Raw genomic sequence first — 19,237 nt, 5'->3', positions numbered from 1 at the left:
TAATTATTATAATAAAATTGATTGTTCTTCTTTAATTTTTATTATTAATACCATTAACATTTTACATTATATATATTTTATATATTTATGAATTAAGTTTATAAGTTGAAAAAAAAATAATGTTATAGTTGTAACAAAACAAACAAAAACACACATACACACACACACATACACACTCACACATACACACTCACACACACACCATTGTTTACGATTTTTTATAGAAAATAAACCAGATACATTATACTTAACTCTAACATGCATGTTATTTTTAAAATTATAGGACATAATAATATATTATGATTATAATATATATGCATAAATAAATTATACTTCATATACAATACAAAATTGTATTGTCTTCATCTTCTAAACTATTGTTTTACACTGTGAACAATTAGTAGATGGTCACCTTAATCTTTTTTATTTGGTTGTGATTTTCGTTTATCAGTTTTTTGTTGTTGATGAGCAACCATTGCAGTAGCAGCCATTATGAGCATTTGCTGCTGCTGATTTTGATGCAAAGAAGATGTTGTAGAAGAAGTAGTAGTAGTAATAGTAGATGTTGCTGTTACAGACATACTACTACCATTACGCTGTTGATGGTTTCGACTTCTGCCTCCACATAACATGTCTACGATTGATGCCGATGCAGAAGCTGTTGAAACTGCTGCTGCATTCCGGCGTTGTAGCTGTTGTCTAACCGTCATCGGACCAGAAGAATTAGCAACAGAACTATTATGAGTTGCTGCTGACGAACTACGTTTATGTTGCTGCTGTGAGAGAAGCCTCGATGAATTAGTAGGGACAGAAGTTGTAACAGGTACAATTGTGATTTCCAAGTTAGTCGCAGGAGTTGACGGTCCTGTAGTGGTAGTAGAATGGAATGGTATTAAACCTTTTCGGTTTTGCTGATTTTGTAGGTTGCTGTTCATGATTGTTGATGTTGATCTTTGTTGCCTTGTGGTGTTTGATGCTGTGGACGGCTTAACAGTAAGGTCCAATAGTGCCGCTGTCTGCTGTTGCCGGACTACACCACCATTTTTACGCAGTCTTTGCTGTTGCCTATTATTATCACTAATAGGATTTCTATTATTAGTACTACCGGTCAATAATACGTTATTAGCGTTATTACTGACTGGTGTGTCTTCGTTAGGCTTTTGTTGCTGCTGTTGTAGTTTCAGTGAATCAATTGCTCGATTTATTTTGTCATGCAACGCTGCTGCTGCTGCTGCTGCAGGATGCTGTTGGCCACCAATAGTACTGTGGTTCATATTAACTGACCGCCTTCGTTGCTGATGGTGATGACTCATTGTTACCGAGGTTGTTGAAGTGGAACCACTTCCTGGCGATGTCTGTCTTTGATGAGATATTTGCTGTTGATGTTGCTGAGACTTGTTTAATAGGCATACAACATCAGGCGTTACGGTCATCACTACAGAATCTGAGTCTGAATCTAAATTTGAGTCATCGTCAGTACCACCGTGGCATGGCTCGTTCCGAACGCCACCATTGAAGTCTTCATTATTGGTGGACAATAATGATTCAAATGAAACACCACGCCGCCGACGCTGTTGTGAAGTTACCGCAGCACTAGCTTCTTTTCCAACACTATTTCCACTGTTAGTAGTTGCATTTAAAGGTACTGCTGTCACTTCTAACCCACCCAATCGCAAAGCATCTACCAGCCACCGACGCTGCCTCTCTTCGTCTTCTCGCTGTTGTCTTTGCTCATCATTAAAATGTTGGCGTGAAACACGTCTTTGGCAAGCTTCCATAGCTGCTGCCACTGTAGATTTTCTGTATCGACCATTATCATCAGATCCATACTCTCGGTTGTCATCGTCATCGTCGTATTCTATTATGACAGGTGGAAGTGGTGTTTGTTGTCGTTCAATGTTATTTCTTCGCTGAGAAGTGACCGGTAAAACTGTAGCCGTAGCATGAATTTTTTGCCGATTTTGTAGTCGATTGTTGAATTTCTGTAGTTGTTGGTGGGGAGAACTATTACTAGATGGGACTATGACTGGCATAATAGATACCGAAGGTGGTAAGTGATGATGTATTATTCTAGTTGTTGAAGATTGTAATGATGAAATAGGTGGTGGCAGTCGCCTGTTTAACGGTTGTAGTCTTTGTTGTTGCTGTTGAGCAGCGAGGATGTGTTGTTGACGCTGTGATTGGCTAAGCTGATTTAATTGTTCCAATTGTTTAGACCGGTGACTAGACTGCTGCTGTTGCTGCGGCTGTCTAGGTCTTGGATGTGATTGCTGCTGTTGGTAAATTACTCGCGGTTGTTGATTTTGAAGTTGTTCTGTGGTATATACAACGCGGCGACGTTTAGTCGGTTGTTGCTGACCAGGTTGCCCGACAGCTGTCGCTGGACGTTTGTTAATCACAGCTGCAGATACAGTAGTAGCGCCGTTAATTACGATCATGTTACCGGTAGATGATGTTGAGATAGTTTTTTTGTTACTATGATGAATGTTAACTTTTGTGGTGGAATTATTCTTATTGGCAGTTTTAGATACTACTGTAGATGGCGGTGGTACGCTATCTGAATCTGAGGTCGAAGCTTCGGTAGTGGTGTTTGTGGCAGCATCGTTTGTCGCAGAAGACGCATCATCGGAATCCGAATCGTCTGAATCGTCATCATCGGTTGATGAAGAATAATTCATCCCCACTGTCGCTCCACTGGCTCCATTTTGTTGTCGACTGCATTTCTTCTTAAGCTTTCGGCGTCGATGACGTCTACGTCGGTCATCATTGCTGTCACCACCACGTTCTAGGTGACGTAACCGACGGCGCACTCGGTTCCACCGGAATGACATCCAGGATGCTGGATGAGAAGGCCACCCTTTGAGTTTAGGCGCTGTAAAAGTAATGACAAACATCATATAAATGATAATACGAATAATTTATAACATCACGATTATAATAATAACAAATACTAAGTATTTACATATATTTGTAATTATATACATTGAGTCGCGATAATCCGAAGTTAAAGGGAGATAAAAATTCGCTTCGTGATATCTAACTCAAATTTATATTAATTTATGTATAATTTATATTTCTAAGCCTCTAAAGTCTAAGGGAATATAAAAAAAATTGAATTGTCAAGTTTTTCGAGTTATCGTAACTCGACTGTATTTATACATAAACCAGTAATTGAAAATTCAAGAGAAAAAATAAAAATACAACAATGTGTCTCAAAAGTCCAGTATCACCCTTAATATCTCAGATCATTAAATATGTTAGCAAAACACGAACCGCATGATTTAATCAATCTCGATTAGAACGCTGATTTTCGTTTTAAAATTAATTTGTCGATAAAAATAATTTATCTCTAAATATTGTATCTTTTCTTATTCTATGTCTTTATTTTATTTGGTGTAAAATTCTATGAACGTATTATTTATTAATTTGCTTACTAACTTCAAGTTCTATGTATCAATAATGTACGGATTATTATGGAGATTCAACTACACTTCTAAGACGTTTATGATATGGTCAATATTTTTTTTCTGACCTATTTAGCTCATTGATATTACAAAAAAGTTTAAATACAATTTTTAATAAAATTAGAAAATCAATGAAATAGGGTACTTATTTATATGCTAAGTACCTAATATCTACATAAATTGGTCAGTTTTTAATCATTTTTCTTAAAAACATGAATACAAATAATATCCTTCTTTAAAATTTAAAAAGATACATTTTTTTAAAAATATGCAGTTTAGAAAAATAAATTTAAAATGTATGCTATAGGTACAATTAGAATTTTTTGCTTTACTAATTACACTTAAATAAATTAATTTGCATGGAAATACTAAGGCCTAGGGACTTTTGGGACACAGTGTATAGAATAAACAAAAAAATATCTGTTATTTTTAAATTAAATTAAAAATTGACCTTGATTCAATTAATTATAATAACTAAATTTCAGTTAAAAAAAAAAATACTTATTTTTTGGGTAATATTAAAAAAAAAATGTATTGTAAAATTATAAAAATAATGTAATAATTTTATATTTTTCATATAATTCTTGTTAAGTTTTATCAGGAGCCATAATTATGTATAAATTGTTTTAATAATATTTTATTTTATTAATATGTAATATAATATTTATTATTTGTACTATAATTTAAATTTGAGTTCAAAACTATACTACTCACATTTAGATAATTTTTATATCAGTATACATGATGTATAATATTATACTTCATTAACCATTATTGTTTAACTAAAACGAATAAATTATAGAAAATGAGTTTAAAAATAAAATAAGACAATAAAAATGTGTTATCACATAATTAAAAATTATTTAAAATAAATAGGTTCTAATTAGAATAAAAAAATAATAAACTTAAAATACAATCATTCTACATATTCTTAACATTTTTTAATTTAAATTGTTAAGTCCTTTAAAATACCATATAAAATTAAAATTCATCAAACTTACAAGCCAGTTGTTTTTAATTGTTGACATAAACACTAAGATAAAATCTTAAATTTTGGGAATTTTTCAAATTTTATAATGTTGATCAATAATAATTATTATGTTTCTAAACTTTTAGCACACTAATTGAATGTTGGGAGTACACATTTTCTTAAACCTTGTCTTAGTTTAAGATTTATGAAATGATACATTATTTTAATTTGTATTATATGATTACTAATAATAAATACTAATACTGGAATAAATATGACAATGAATATACACATACCCATATGGTTGACCAACACTGCAGTGTTTTGTTGATGGTTTTGTTGTGCATTAAAAGGTTCTAATAGAAGTTCAGCCGGATAATCATATGTGTCTCGACAAAATAAAACTCGAGTCATTGAATCTATTCCACGGTATGTGGGTGTTATCAACTTTTCTTTATCATCATCTATGACAACAGCAGTATTTCCCTTGTTCATTTGCTCTTCACGCTTACGTTGTAATTGTGCTCTATATCGGCAGTATCTAGAGTAGCTCATCACCACTAATCGTTGTTTCATACTATTACCACCACTAACATTGCTTTTCATTCTTTTGTCATTACGTTGGTAACTTTGACGACGTTTACAACAATAACAGCAGCATTTTTGATCATTGTCTTGCTTCTTTTCAACTGTAAAAAAAATAAAAAATAGTAAAAATAACAAAAAATGTCATTAAACCAGATATAGTGTATTAGTACCTTTATTTATCACCCCTGATACATTATCATGGTGATCATCATTTTTCTTAGCAACAGTACTTGTGCTATCACCATTAACCAATGACCAATGATTTAAACGATGGCGCTGACGATGGCAGTGACGATGACGGTAAGTAACACGTTCACAATGCTTTTTGTGAATTCTAGCTGCAGCTAAGGGGACATGTTCTGCTTCTACAGCCTCATCAACAGTATATTTTGAGTAACAACTACTGTTACTACTGTCGAGGTTTTGCTTTATTGGTTTACTACCATCGACTACAAGATCAACAGCTGCTGTTAGATCTTCTTGTTCCTTTTTCACCTCGACTGGAATTACAGAAAGTAATTCTTCTTTTATTACCACATCTTTGGTCAGAGTCGATTCTAATTTCACTTCACTGTTTTTATCGTCTAGTGAAGTTTTTAATTTATCTTTCTGACATTGTTTTACATCACCCTTTATATCCGTTACTAATGATGATAGTTCCGATAGTTGTTCATCAATAGGTTTCGAAATTTCTATCCTGTTGGATTTTTGATCATTAGAGTTATTTTCATTACATTCTGATTCCGATGACTCATCATCAGACTCTGTATCTTCATTTTCGTCATCATCGTTCATTAGTCCACCACGAACCCATTCGACAAAATCTTCAGCCCGCAATACTAATCCCGAACAACCGGATGGCAGTGTTCCTGACGAATGACTTCCACTACCATATCCATAATCGTCAACGCTGCCGCCACCGTTGTAGATAGATCCTACACCACTGCTGCCATTAATAAAAATGTTACTCGGCCATCTATCTGCACCGCTACTGGCATTCCAAGTGTTGATCTCTAGCACTTCGTCTTCACCGTGTACACCACCAAGTCGACCGGCGGCTGTCTGATCAGGCATCACGTATAACCGAACGCTGCACAGTACATTTCCATGATTATACTGAGTGTCTGGCGACAATAGTGGAACACTCACGGAGGTAGTATCCGACGGCGTAGCTGTAGATAACCTATTGCGGTTGTACGGTGATGGTGACGGGAGGTGGTTATCAGACGATGCTGCAGCTGCCACTGCGGCATAAGATTCTGCAGCCTCAAGTTTTTTAGCTGACGGCTGGCGAGTGCGTCTTGGCAAAGTTCGACGACGTGGTAATGATGTTGCCGAATCATCGTCGAATCCACCGCTAACACCGTCGTCATCATCTGAACTGGCCATAGCACTACTATTTATCATGGTATCTGCTCTGTCACCGCCGCCATTAGACGCCTCTGTTAACAATGCAGGTGGCACAATTCTGTTACTATTACGTTTCTTGAGTTGTAACGAAGACGATGGAGCTGTTGTTGACGTTACCACGCTGTCGTCACGCCATAATAACTCCAATTCACCAATACAAACAGATTGCTGATAGTGATGTTGACGTCTCTCTGCTGCCGCAGTAGTTGTTTTCGATAATTTTTGGGAGTTTTTTCGTTGATGTCTTCGCTGCCGCTGCTGCTGCCGGTCATTACTACTGCTATTTTTCTTGCTATACCATGGGCGGACAGCATAGAAATGATTCATGCGCACAACGGACCATTCAGAATGAGACGATGACGAAGACGACCCATCGTCACAGAAACACAAATCGTTGCCGGCATCATTATTGGCACAACAACATGATGACAATGAATCGTAAGACTCGACAGCGTTATCACTTTCATTGTCCACCCCTGTCATAGGCTTTTTCCATCGCCGTCTCTTCTTTTTAGTTATTTCATCACGTTTACGGTAGGCTAACGCACTGTAAAATGTATACGGCCCGTGTGTGGCCAGTGGCTCACCTACCAGACGTAGAGTGGTTGACATCTCGTCCTCTTTCGACGGGCCAACTTCCTTTTCTTCATTATCATTATTTTTCTTACGGTGTTCTATTGAATCGGGCTCAGTCTCTACAAATGTCATTGGAATGTCCGCTTCGGCAACTTTTGGTGACGTCTGCTGCTCCTCAATATTTTCGTCACCAACAGCTTTGACTTCATTATTCACGTCGCTCATTGAGTCTTCGTCTGCAATAGTTTCAATACTGCCGTTTTTAGCTACACATAAAATAAACAGTAATCATTATTTACTTTAGTAAGTTTCATATATAGTATATAATATAATATAAAAATATTTGTGCAAATATTCACTTTATTAACTATATTAAAAAACTTGTGTTTAAAAAGGTAAATATATTGTTATTCATCTTTTTAACATCCCGTTGGAAAAAATGTATGTTATGTTAAAATGATTTTTATATTTATAGTTACTTCTGTATCCTTTATTTGTTTTTTTATTCATTTATAAACATAGAGACAAAATTAAAAATAAACACCATCATTAAAATATTTTATCTCACAGACACCATTTGGACTAAACAAATATATTCCAAAACAAGAGGTAGTCTTATATATATTTTTTTATGCAGGTATTAATATTTAAAGAAGTAAATGAGTTATGAAATAGATGTTGTATCCGTAATCAAGAAAAGTATATGTTGGAATATTATTGAGATCTAATTTAAGTGAAATAATCTTATGAAAATAATGTATATTGATGCTAAAATGGTACATTTTTGGTAGATTTATTACATTATATATTATAATATATAAATTATTAACATTTGATTTATGTTGTTTATGTACAAGATGTAAAATATATCTTGATGCACAGCTTATTGTTATATGCAATATATACGCAAAAATATATAAAACATAAGTATATTTGTATAATAAATAGAATATTAATTATATACAGAATTACATTGATAAAATATTTTAGCATATTATATCAACCGCCTACCAACAAAACAACTTAAAAAAATTCTTATTAATTTTTGGTATAGATTAGAAAATGTATACTTAAATAATTTTTTTTTTTAATTTAAAGTATTGAAAATACCGCATTATAACTAAATTAGTACAATTATATAATAAATATATACATATACGAATAATATATTATAAATAGAACATAAAATTATTTAAAAATAAAACAAGAACATTAATATATTACACTAAGAGTTATATATTTTGGAATCTAACACTATTACACTTATTTTAAAATTTTATACAGATACTAATAAGTAAATGTTTATAACTTAACTCTGAAAGTGTTAAACAAAAATTAACTAGTTAAAGAAAGTACTGATTAACGTGTAATATATAGATCAAAAATAAAATAGTGGATTAAAATTAAATAGATAGTAATTAGTTTAATATAAAGTACTTTTAATCATAATTATAAGAAAAATTACTAAGTTTTAAATTTTAATTATATTCATTAAAATGTATTAGACATTTAGTGAATAAAAACAAATATTAATATTACAAATTAAGCTAATCTGTACCCCATGTACATAGTACACATGTGTCCTACATGAATTTAATTTTCAGTTTTTAACTGTATATATTGTATTATTAAATTGATAAGGTGTTTAATTAATAATTAAATTAAACACAAACAAATATAATTCAACACGTAAAATTAAACTTTGATGTGGATTCATTGGACTCAATGAGTAATATTTTAAAACATATATTATTATTAATTATTTACCTATTACAAGTTTATTTAAGTACCTATAATGTATTTCTTTGAATACCTAATGCAAGTGAAAAGTTGATTAATTTTGTTTTGGATTGTAGATAATTATACTAGTGCATTGAAAAATAACACTAAAGAAATAATATATGTGAAGGTACTTAATTTCAAGTTATGTAAATATAATTTTTGAGAATAGAATTATTTTAAATGGTTACTAATTTTATAATAACATAATATTAACATCAAAATAAACATTTAGAATGCAAATTAGACTAAATTTAATATCACAAACACAGAATACTTTGTAATGTTGAAAACTGTGACTTTTTTAAGCATTCTCTTTTATAACAAATACAATGTTATAATTAAAATATATAATATATACATATGTTAATTTTAACCAATAGCGTGCTGAACAATTTAAAATATAAATATTATTATTAAAAACTTTTTATCACACTGAATCTATTGTCCAGTACCCACCTGAGGGTAAATCTCCAATTTTGGTCTCTTGACAATTGCCTCAAAAAAGCCTACTTCAACACGCCACTGATTTTAAGTAATATTTGTTTACATTATTTTAAAATATCTCAATAAGAAAAACTTCTATTTGCAACTAAGGTTACATAAAAATTACTAGATATTAAATCATTAATTTAAACAAAAAAAAAATTGTAATTTAAAAAATTAATTTTTGTTCTAATTCCTAAAATAAAGAAAAAAAATTATTTAAAATATATCATTTGAATTTTAAAATTTTTGGATTACTTTACAGTAAATTTTGTTTTTTAAAAAAAATAGCATAAAGAAAAATATTTATATATTTATTCAAAAAATAAATAATACGGTGAAACCTCTAAACAGTGGACAGTCTTGGTTTGGTAGCTGCATTTTTGTCTACTATTCAGACTTCAAAGGATTCAGTATATAGAAAGTTTATTAGTTTGTTCCCAAAAAGAACATTCACTATTTAAAGTTCTGTTAGGAAACGTTTCACAGTACTAAATAGTAATATTAAAAACATGGCAGTAATAGTTTAATTTCTTCCACAATTCTAATCCAAAGATATATATAATATTTTTAAGATAATTAGTTATATTACTTGTCTATAAATGCAACTATGACCATTATTTTTCAGAGAGCAACAGGCCTTATAGTTTTTCTTAATTAATCTATATGAATAGTTCTTTCTTAAGACTATACTAGGTTTATAAATATTTTAATTATTATTTATAGTAGGTATACATTTTTATCAACAATTATTTACCCTTAAGTGATGCTGAAGTTAATTTTTATTTTTATCATTAACTTTAACAAAGCTAATTCTATTAATTAAACATTTGTATGAACATTTTTATTATTAGTTAAATATATGCTTATGTCATCATTTCTTTATCAATATTTGTGGATGATTTTCTAACATTGTTAAAATGGAAAGATATTTTATTAATCCATTGATCATTGATTAGAATTATTTTAAAAACTATAAAAGAATTATGAAAGCACATAATTTAGAGGATGTGTGTTTCTTTTACAAAAGTTTTCATAGTAAAATTACTATGAAAAATTAGGTTGGAGATAAATGGTGTAAATACACCATTGAATATCGTACATTGCAATATTTTACAGTGTAAAATTTTAAATTACTAAAATTCTATTTAAGTTTGATTTTTTCGTTACACAATACACAAATTAATACATGGGATCAGTGGTGGATTTAACATCAAGCAAAGTAGGCAGTTGCCTAGGGCGGCCAATTTATTCAAAAAAATGGTGATACATTATAATTTAATAAATATTGTATTGGTATACTTTTTTTTTGATTAGGACAGTCTATAAACATATCCAATAATTATTGTGTAGTATCAGTCTTTAAGATTTATTTTTTTAGTAGTTAAGTATGTTAAATAAGTATTTAAAAATATGTTTTCTCGTTGACAAATTTAATGGGGCGGGAAAATAAAATTTGTCTAGTGGCGGCAATTGTGTAAATCCGTCTCTACACGGGATACATTTTTAAAAACCATTACGTTTTTTATGACCTGACCTGAATTTAAAAGATACCAGTACCATGTACTGAAATTGTTACTGTCCTACAGTATGGGGACAAATGAAACTCCTAGTATAAAACATGACTTTCATTATGCAGTTTGTACTTAAAATATTTGGTAATTGAATTAGGAGGAAAGTATACTTATGATATCTAATCTATGAATTTAGGGACCTTGTATAAATAAATAGCATAGAAAAATACCTATAAAATATTATGTTTTCTCTAACACTCTGATATTATAAGTATTTTTTATTCTTATCTTAAATTATAGCCAAAAGATAAAAAATTCTTGTATCTTATTTTCAATCAAATAATGTACACAATATTTTGAAGCATATTAATATAAAGCAATGGGTATAACTTTAACAAACTTATCATCCTAAGTTTAAAAAAATTATATTCATAAATATTATTTCAAAGAAACAACGGAATTCACAATGTATTCAATTTAACGAATTGCAATAAACAACAAAATGTTATAATATTTTTTAAGTACAAGCGTTATTTTTTCACACAATATTATGATTAATCGGTTATCACAACAACGAAAAAAAAGTAAAATAATATATTAGTATTATAATATACCTGAAGTAATAATGTTTCGAAGTTGGCGTGAGAGATCGTTTTCGTGTCAAACGTCGTCCATCCTGTCGGCGTTGAATACTCGTAATAATAAGCTCGTACGCGACAAACCGAGCCGAAAAACTTTTGTATCTGAAATCGGATCGCTGAGCTGCTTATTGTTCAATATTTGCCGAGAAATAAAAATTGATTTATCAAAATAGCGTCGATTAATAACAATAATAAAAAAATAATATGCGTGTGTAATACGACGCGATACACATACACGACTGAATAATAACATCAATTTAATTAGTCACCATCGTCGATTTACGCGTAAATTGTCGTATTATAATAATTAACGCGAGTGGAAGTATAATTTTAAACTAGTGATATATTTTTTTTTTTCTGTTATCGGAATGAAATTTATTGTATACATTATTATTATAGGTTCACTATCGGGTAAATAATATATTTTAATAAAATAATTATATGCGCGCGCGCTACAGTGTTCCCGTGTGTGTGTGTGCGCGCGCGAGTGTGTTCGGGTGCGCGTGCATGCGCGTCTGTGAGAGCCGAGCTTGTGCGTGCGTGTGCGTCCGTGAGCGTATACGAGTGTGCCGCTGTGTTATAAAATACATAATAATATTATAATCTATATACCAATACTACGACAACAAGTTTGACTAACGCACTAACGAATGTGTATTGTGTACGGCGGCGCGGCGGGGGAGGTCCCGGGCACGAAAATAGATAAATAATGATAATAATAATAATAATAATAATAATAGTTAATATTTTGTAGATATTGTTATTGTTATTATTTTTTCATGGCGGTGTCGTGGAGGTTGACTTTTTAATACTCGGCTACCTATATATTGTGTGATAGCTGCAGCAGCAGTGTAGTGTGCGCCGCTGCCAACACGGTAAACGACTTGGGTCGGAGGGCGGTAGGGACGCGCTAGCCAAATGAATGTATAACAGTAAAATATTATATATTATTATACTCTATATATAGTATAATAATAACGTATACGTAATGTCGTACGTTCGTACGCCGCCGTGGCGGTAGTAGTGAGTGGCCGCCGCCGCCGCTTCTACTACTTTGTTGTATACATATAGCAGCAGTAGCTAGCTATAGCGCACTAGCTCCGTACTTTGTCGAGCTAGATGTTTTTGAGCGCGCGCGGGTCTGGGAGCGCCGACCGCCGCCGAGCCGCTGCGGACCGATCCGCGGAGCGCGGCGGCTGTGGTGGCGGTGGGTGGTGTTGATGGCTGGAAACGGCGGGCCGGCGAGTGGTGGAGGAGGGGGCGGCGGCGGCGGCTGTCTAGCTGCTACGCGTTCAGTGGACTACGGTAAGAAGTGAGAACGACGACGACGACGACGACGACGGGTCTTCGCGGCAGCGACGGGTGGCGATGGATTCGGCCGCCGCCGCCGCCGGGGAGAGAGCTATTAGGAAGAGGAGTCTAGCTTGCTGCAGGAGAGTGAATTTCGATTTCGTCGTCGTCGTCGCCGCCGCCGCCGCTCGTTGGCGGCGGCGGCGGCGGAACAGTGGATTGGAGGGGAGAGAGCACCGCCACCATGGTCGCGGCGACGGGCGCCCGTCGCTACCGCCTCCGCCACCGCCGCCGCATAGTTGCCGATGACAGGAGCGGAGGAGAAAAAGATTGCTTTTCCCGAGATTATGTACATAATATACTACACTCGCTTGTATATGGTACATAGAAATCATGTGTATATATATACATATAAATATGTTATATGTCATCGAAAGAGGTTTTTTACGTACAGATATACACATGGTTGTGATCATATATTATATTCATATTTATAATGTATGTATGTATGTATATATAATACATATATACAGTAATATAGACAAACAGTATTATATTTTAAACTTACAAATACACACAACACACACAGTCCCACGTACCTACATATACACACACGGTCACTGATTTGTTGTATAAGTGTTAATGAGCGTATTTATATTATATTATACTATATAGTATATAATAATAAATTATAATATTTACGTTGTAATATTATATTATAAATAATTTTATTGAATAAACTTGCTACTTACGCATATACTATTAGGTATATTAGGATATTAGCCAATAAACCTATATAAATAACCTTATATCGGGTGGAAAAAAACTAACAATAGTAATTATGATTTTATAAAAATTTTAAATCTTATTTGATGATATACATAGATACTATTGAATTTGTTTTCACTAATATATATACCTATATATATATATATATATTACCTATATAATATAACCAATGTCGGTCGGCTGGCGAGACTTGTAAATTCTATATAGCCTCACGAACATGTATTTTCATCGATAAAGTCCTCAACAATTTTTAGTCTCGTAACATAAATTCATAAGAAAAAATGTAATTTGATTTTTAGTTCAACGTCTGAAATTATTAAAAAAAATATAATGTATTATTATACTATTATAGCGCAGTATTATTATAGACTATTGTATGTATATTTTTATAATGTGTAGGATCATGATGGGCGTGCGCAGGTGTGCGCAGGTCTTTATTCTTCTTGGTAGTGACTAGGGAACAAATTAAGGGGATATTGGGAGGGTGGGGAGGATTAGCCGCTCAAAATTCAATATCTTTAGTACAAAATCAAAATTATGCTATATTAAATATTATACTCTAAAACATAACTATAATTTATAAGGCATAAATATTTAATCAGTTAAACTTGACAACAACGATTTGACCTTTTAAAATAAAGCAAAAGTTAACATTTTAAATATTATAAAATAATATATAATTGTTCAAAAAGTATATCATAATTTTGGCAATAATCAATATTAAAGCTGATAAATTATGAGGCTATATAATTATTATAATTAAAATATTATATTCTATTATAAAACTGTAATTATTTTTAATCTATTATCTAAGTAATTATAACTAATGGCCTTTGTAGCCCAGTTGTTATAAAGATCAATAAAAACTAAGAGACATACAGTTATGTTAAAAGTATGAGTAAAACAAATATAAGCGGTTTTATAAAATTATTAAAATTAATATTTATTTTATATAAGTAAATGGTTAATAATTTATCGCAGCAATTTTTATACTTATATTTTTATTATTTGTTTTAATTTATAATATAAACTATGAATTCCTAGTGTATAATGATTTTTACCGTATCATACAATTGATGTGATGTGAATAATTTTAATCTCATAGTTATTTTTTGTTAGTTTGTCAATTTCCTAATTTATTTTATATGCTTCATTAAATTATATGACAAATCACATATAGCATGATACTGATAATATATGATAATTAAACATCATAATAAATGATCAGAGATCAAAGGTCAAGATAAATTGATTTTTAAATGTCAACATTATATATTATTATATAGGTTTCTTCGTATATATAATTTTCATTAAATGAGAATTCAATATGGTGCGTTTTTAAGTTCATTATAGGCGAGTGCATATCGTGTAAATGTGTGGCGTGTGCGTAGTAAGTGATTACCTATTAATGTGCGTGACTGACGACTATGGAATTGTAGTGAAAAATAACAGAGCGATCCCGTACGTGTATCCACATTCCATACGTCAAAAAGACAACACGAATATTATTTATTTTTTATCTAAAATATCAATATTTTTCCAATTATTGCAGTATTAACTAAATTATTTATCAGATATAATTTCTAGAAACATATTTGATTTCGCTATGAAATATGTTTAAAAATTACTTTATTACATTTTTAAATTAATTTTTTCACTTCTTTAAAAATTTGAGTCTTGGTAAGAGTTAAATTTCAAAATAGTGATAAAATCGTTTTTAAGTAAACTTCATAGCGAATTTATTTATGTTTACTGAAATTATATATTTATATTCAATAACTATAGGATAGTTGGGATAGATAATCGGTACAATTAGGCATTGGCATAAGATAGATCTGTTATTGATATAAAACACAATCGGGATTGAATACCCTTCAAATAAAATTCGACAATAAATATTTGGTATAGCATCTAAACATAAAATAAAAAAAATTGTATAGATACATTTCCGCCTCAATTAATAAATAGGAATTAAAGAACTTTTTTACTTTCAGAATATATTGATGTTTATTAATTTAATAATAATTAAAATTATTCATAATAAAATATTATTAAATTAAACTGTCTAAATATAGTAGCAGATATATTCCAGCTAGTTTATAGTGGCATACTGGCGTATTTTGACAATATATGATTCTCTACTTTTTAGTTGTATTATATTATAATATAATATATAATGTTATTTTAAAAATAAATATTTAGTTAGTATAAATTTCTTATCAACTATAATAGTATAACTATACTGTATTATTTGTTTTGCCTTGGACCTTGGTCCATGGTCGTATTTAAACTTTAAAGGTGGAGAAAACAGGGGGCTGTTAATCTGGGCAGTGGCTAATTAGTAATTTATTATTACAAGATGTAGTTGTTTTAATAATCCTCTCATAACTCTATTCACTTATTTCCTACACAATTAAAATTACCCATATTTTAAAATTTTGTAATTTGTTAACATATTTTATTATATTAATTATTATTGCTAGTATTATAGCATAAAATAATTAAAATATAAATACCTTAGCCGTATTAAACATCAAAATTATATCATATCTTCCACCATAATTTATGATTATATAATTTAAGAGGATATTGGCGTAATATTTGTTTTCTCTCTCAGACCCACGTTCAATATAAAATGCTTAAAATACCTAAAATCGTTTTCTAAGACTTTTGAGTAATCTTATAGATCTTATAGAGCAATACTACCTATTACAAAAATTATTGAGGATAATATTTTCAAGAGAATGACATATCGGTTAACGGTTTTATATTTTATTGTTATTTGATTTTGTATTCGATTTTCAAAATAAAAAAAAAGTGATATAAATTTAAATGATGTTTAAATTGTTTTGAGACAATATTCAGACAAGTTGAAATGTCGTACCCTCACCTTTTTTATTCTCTATCGTCAGAAAATACGTAATGTACAGGAATACGAGTTAAATTTTTAACTGTCATTTTGTTTTTATATAATTAGACAGTTTTTTCGAGCCCGTGTTATCCCAAATGTGGATATGGCCTCGCTATTACAAGTTACAATGTCTAATATATCAAGAAGTGATATTATAACAACTTTTTTAAAAAATCACATGAATTTGATGTATAAAGCTCAAGAAGACACGAAGTACTTTTATCAGTTTTATCCTTTAGGCAGTGGCGCCATTTGAATTTTATAATAGGGGTGCCAAAATTTAAGCAGACCAATTTTTTTTTATCAAGCCACTTTTTTCAAAATATTAAATACAGATATAATTTGTGTGTCGCTTTAACTCTTGAATGGTATATTTTAATATTTAATGAATTCAAATTATTCATTAATCATTTATTTGCCTTTGGGTATAGATCCAAAAATATTTAGTATAGGTACTAAGTTTATAAAGTATAGGGATACCAGACGTCCTCTTTTCACGGGACATGTCCTCTTATTAAGCTTAAATAAAAACGCCCGGGAAGGTTTTTTCAATATTGGAAAATGTCAAGGTTTTTCATGAAATGTGAATTTATTAAATAATCACCTCGATATATCGATATCAGTATATAGGTATTTATATAATATGTTCAATGTTCACGATAGATATTATGGTCATAATCACATTATTAGAAAAACAGAAAAATATTGATATTGACAAAGTACCTAAACCCTAATGTACCTAGCTGATTAATATTATAATTCATGCTATGAATTTCTTTATTATTTTTTTTTTTTTTATATTTACAAATATTTGATAAATACTATACAAATAAGACAGCATATTATGATAAAAATGTATTAGTACTTAATTTATTTTGTTAAGTCTAAATGTCAACTAATAAATGTGTACAATTAAATATAATTTATACCTAATGATATATCATGTATATCATATTAATAATAAAGTACTAGTAGTACTACTACTAAGTACTAAATTAAATCAATGCAATTTATTCCAAATAAAATTAATATATTATATTTATTTATTAACATATTATAATAAATAATAATACAATATTCCATGCAAAATACATTAGTTTTTATTTTAGAAAATCTATCTACTGTTTTGTCTAAATTTATTTTGTTAGTATCTTCTTTTTCTATCGCTATGACCATTAAATCACTTAATCGTTTGTCACCCATTGAAGATATTATAATATTATATAAATATAATATTATACTAAATGTAACCGTAGGTAGTCTGTAACGACATCACAAGAATTTTAGAAATATAGGATTATTCTGAATTACAAACATAATTTATTGTTTAATGGAATAGTGGAATACCCACATACTCCGATACGTATCTATCATATATTTATATACACCTATATTTATACTATATTTTATAATCTAATAAGAATCTAAAAATAATAAATATTTTGCATTATTATTTATTACCTATCTATAGTCCTATAGATACATAATAATATTATATTATACATTTATTTTTTATACCTACGCATTATAATAGTATTCATAACAATTAATAATATATTTTAATTTTTACTCATAGGCCCTATAGGCCCCTATACTTATGGCCCATAGGCTATTGCCAATAAGACTCGGAAAAAAATAGGGGACCCAAAGTATACCCTACGCCTCCCAAATAGCGCCCTACCTGCAGGATTATAATTAATTACCTATACCTTAATAATTAACGTAAATTTAATAGTTATCAAAAACCCAACAATACTTAGGCATTTGAATCGGTGTCTACTATACGTTTCGTTTACGTAATCAAAAGTTGAAACTAAAACAAAACCAAAAATAACTGAAATGTATAAATGTATAATTGGATTTATTTGAACAGCGATTGATTCTGTGATGATCACAAATTGTTATCGACAATCACTTAAGTTTTTATTAGGTATTTATATTTTTATAATCCATTTTTAAGGTCACTGGAATTTGCTACAGTAATCAAAATTTTTTTTCTAAGTGTATATTATTTGTTATTAATATCTAATATTAATAAACTTCCGAACTTGTATATTATTAATTCTTCATATAATTATTTTAGTTATAATAATTAATAAATATTATAAATAAAGATTGTCCTTTTATAAAACCGTTATGTATTATACTTTTTTTATACACAGTAAGTATACTGATTGTAAGTAAGGGATCTCCCATTCCAAATAGTGGCGGCTTTTAGGGGGGGGGCATAGGGGCTATAGCCCGCCTTAGATATCTTACTATTTATTTTGTTAAAATTTTGTCATTGATTTATTTATGTAAAATTTGTATAATATTAATGTAAAAAAAATTTTGCCCCCCCCCAGGCAAAGAACTAAAGCCGCCCCTGCTCCTATTCCGACCATTTACACGGCTACTACAACAATCAGTCGACACTTGGGTATGCGCCCTCCCGTTTCTAGGAAACAACGCAAACTTACCAGCTACCAATGTAAGCGCGTCGCCCGTACAGTGCGTTATGAATGATCTATCATAGCGCTATCTTGTACATTTGTACCGCGGTAATTATAACTTATTAATTATCACTGCAACGATCACAGCCGCCGATGGGCAATAAGACTAATAAGAGCATAACTCGACTGCACAAGTAACTGCGATTAACGGTCAGCACTCGGCAATATAACTAAACGTCGGACCTATGGAGCAACGTTATCTCGAGCGTCGACGGTCGGTGGTGGAGGTACCTATCCGCCGTCGCGTACGGACGACCACGGAGGCGAACTGCCGTCCGGAACCGGTGCGCGAACCGTTCCGGTACGTTCGTTGCGCGTCGGTGCGGC

At 30.8% G+C, this 19,237-nt stretch overlaps 1 protein-coding gene across 3 annotated transcripts; it reads right to left on the bottom strand.

The window, feature by feature from the left end:
* On the bottom strand, positions 1-19,130 carry LOC132924280 (uncharacterized). 3 transcript variants are annotated; one of them, XM_060988486.1, is made up of 6 exons: positions 18,878-19,130; positions 13,661-13,814; positions 11,402-11,549; positions 5,193-7,274; positions 4,731-5,123; positions 1-2,872 (listed from the first exon to the last, which is right to left on the bottom strand). In XM_060988486.1, the coding sequence occupies exons 4-6, from the start codon at positions 7,231-7,233 to the stop codon at positions 414-416; spliced, it is 4,893 nt and encodes a 1,630-aa protein (XP_060844469.1). In that variant the 5' UTR covers positions 7,234-7,274; positions 11,402-11,549; positions 13,661-13,814; positions 18,878-19,130; the 3' UTR covers positions 1-413. The 3 variants fall into 3 exon arrangements, with proteins under 3 accessions (XP_060844469.1, XP_060844470.1, XP_060844468.1); XM_060988487.1 differs by lacking the exon at positions 13,661-13,814; XM_060988485.1 differs by lacking the exons at positions 13,661-13,814; positions 18,878-19,130 and adding an exon at positions 11,664-12,095.
* Positions 19,131-19,237: the final 107 nt, after the last annotated feature.

The sequence above is a fragment of the Rhopalosiphum padi genome, chromosome 3 (genome assembly GCF_020882245.1).
Source record: "Rhopalosiphum padi isolate XX-2018 chromosome 3, ASM2088224v1, whole genome shotgun sequence".
NCBI classification, from domain to species: Eukaryota; Metazoa; Arthropoda; class Insecta; order Hemiptera; family Aphididae; genus Rhopalosiphum; species Rhopalosiphum padi.
This window is presented reverse-complemented; position numbering and strand designations above follow the sequence as displayed.

Excerpts from the sequence above, each read along its gene's own strand:
- LOC132924280 (XM_060988486.1), bottom strand. The coding sequence starts at position 7,233 with ATGAGCGACGTGAATAATGAAGTCAAAGCTGTTGGTGACGAAAATATT. Across the intron at positions 5,124-5,192 it reads ATCAGGGGTGATAAATAAAG|TTGAAAAGAAGCAAGACAAT; the intron begins GTACTAATACAC and ends TTTTTTTTACAG. Across the intron at positions 2,873-4,730 it reads AGTGTTGGTCAACCATATGG|CGCCTAAACTCAAAGGGTGG; the intron begins GTATGTGTATAT and ends TTACTTTTACAG.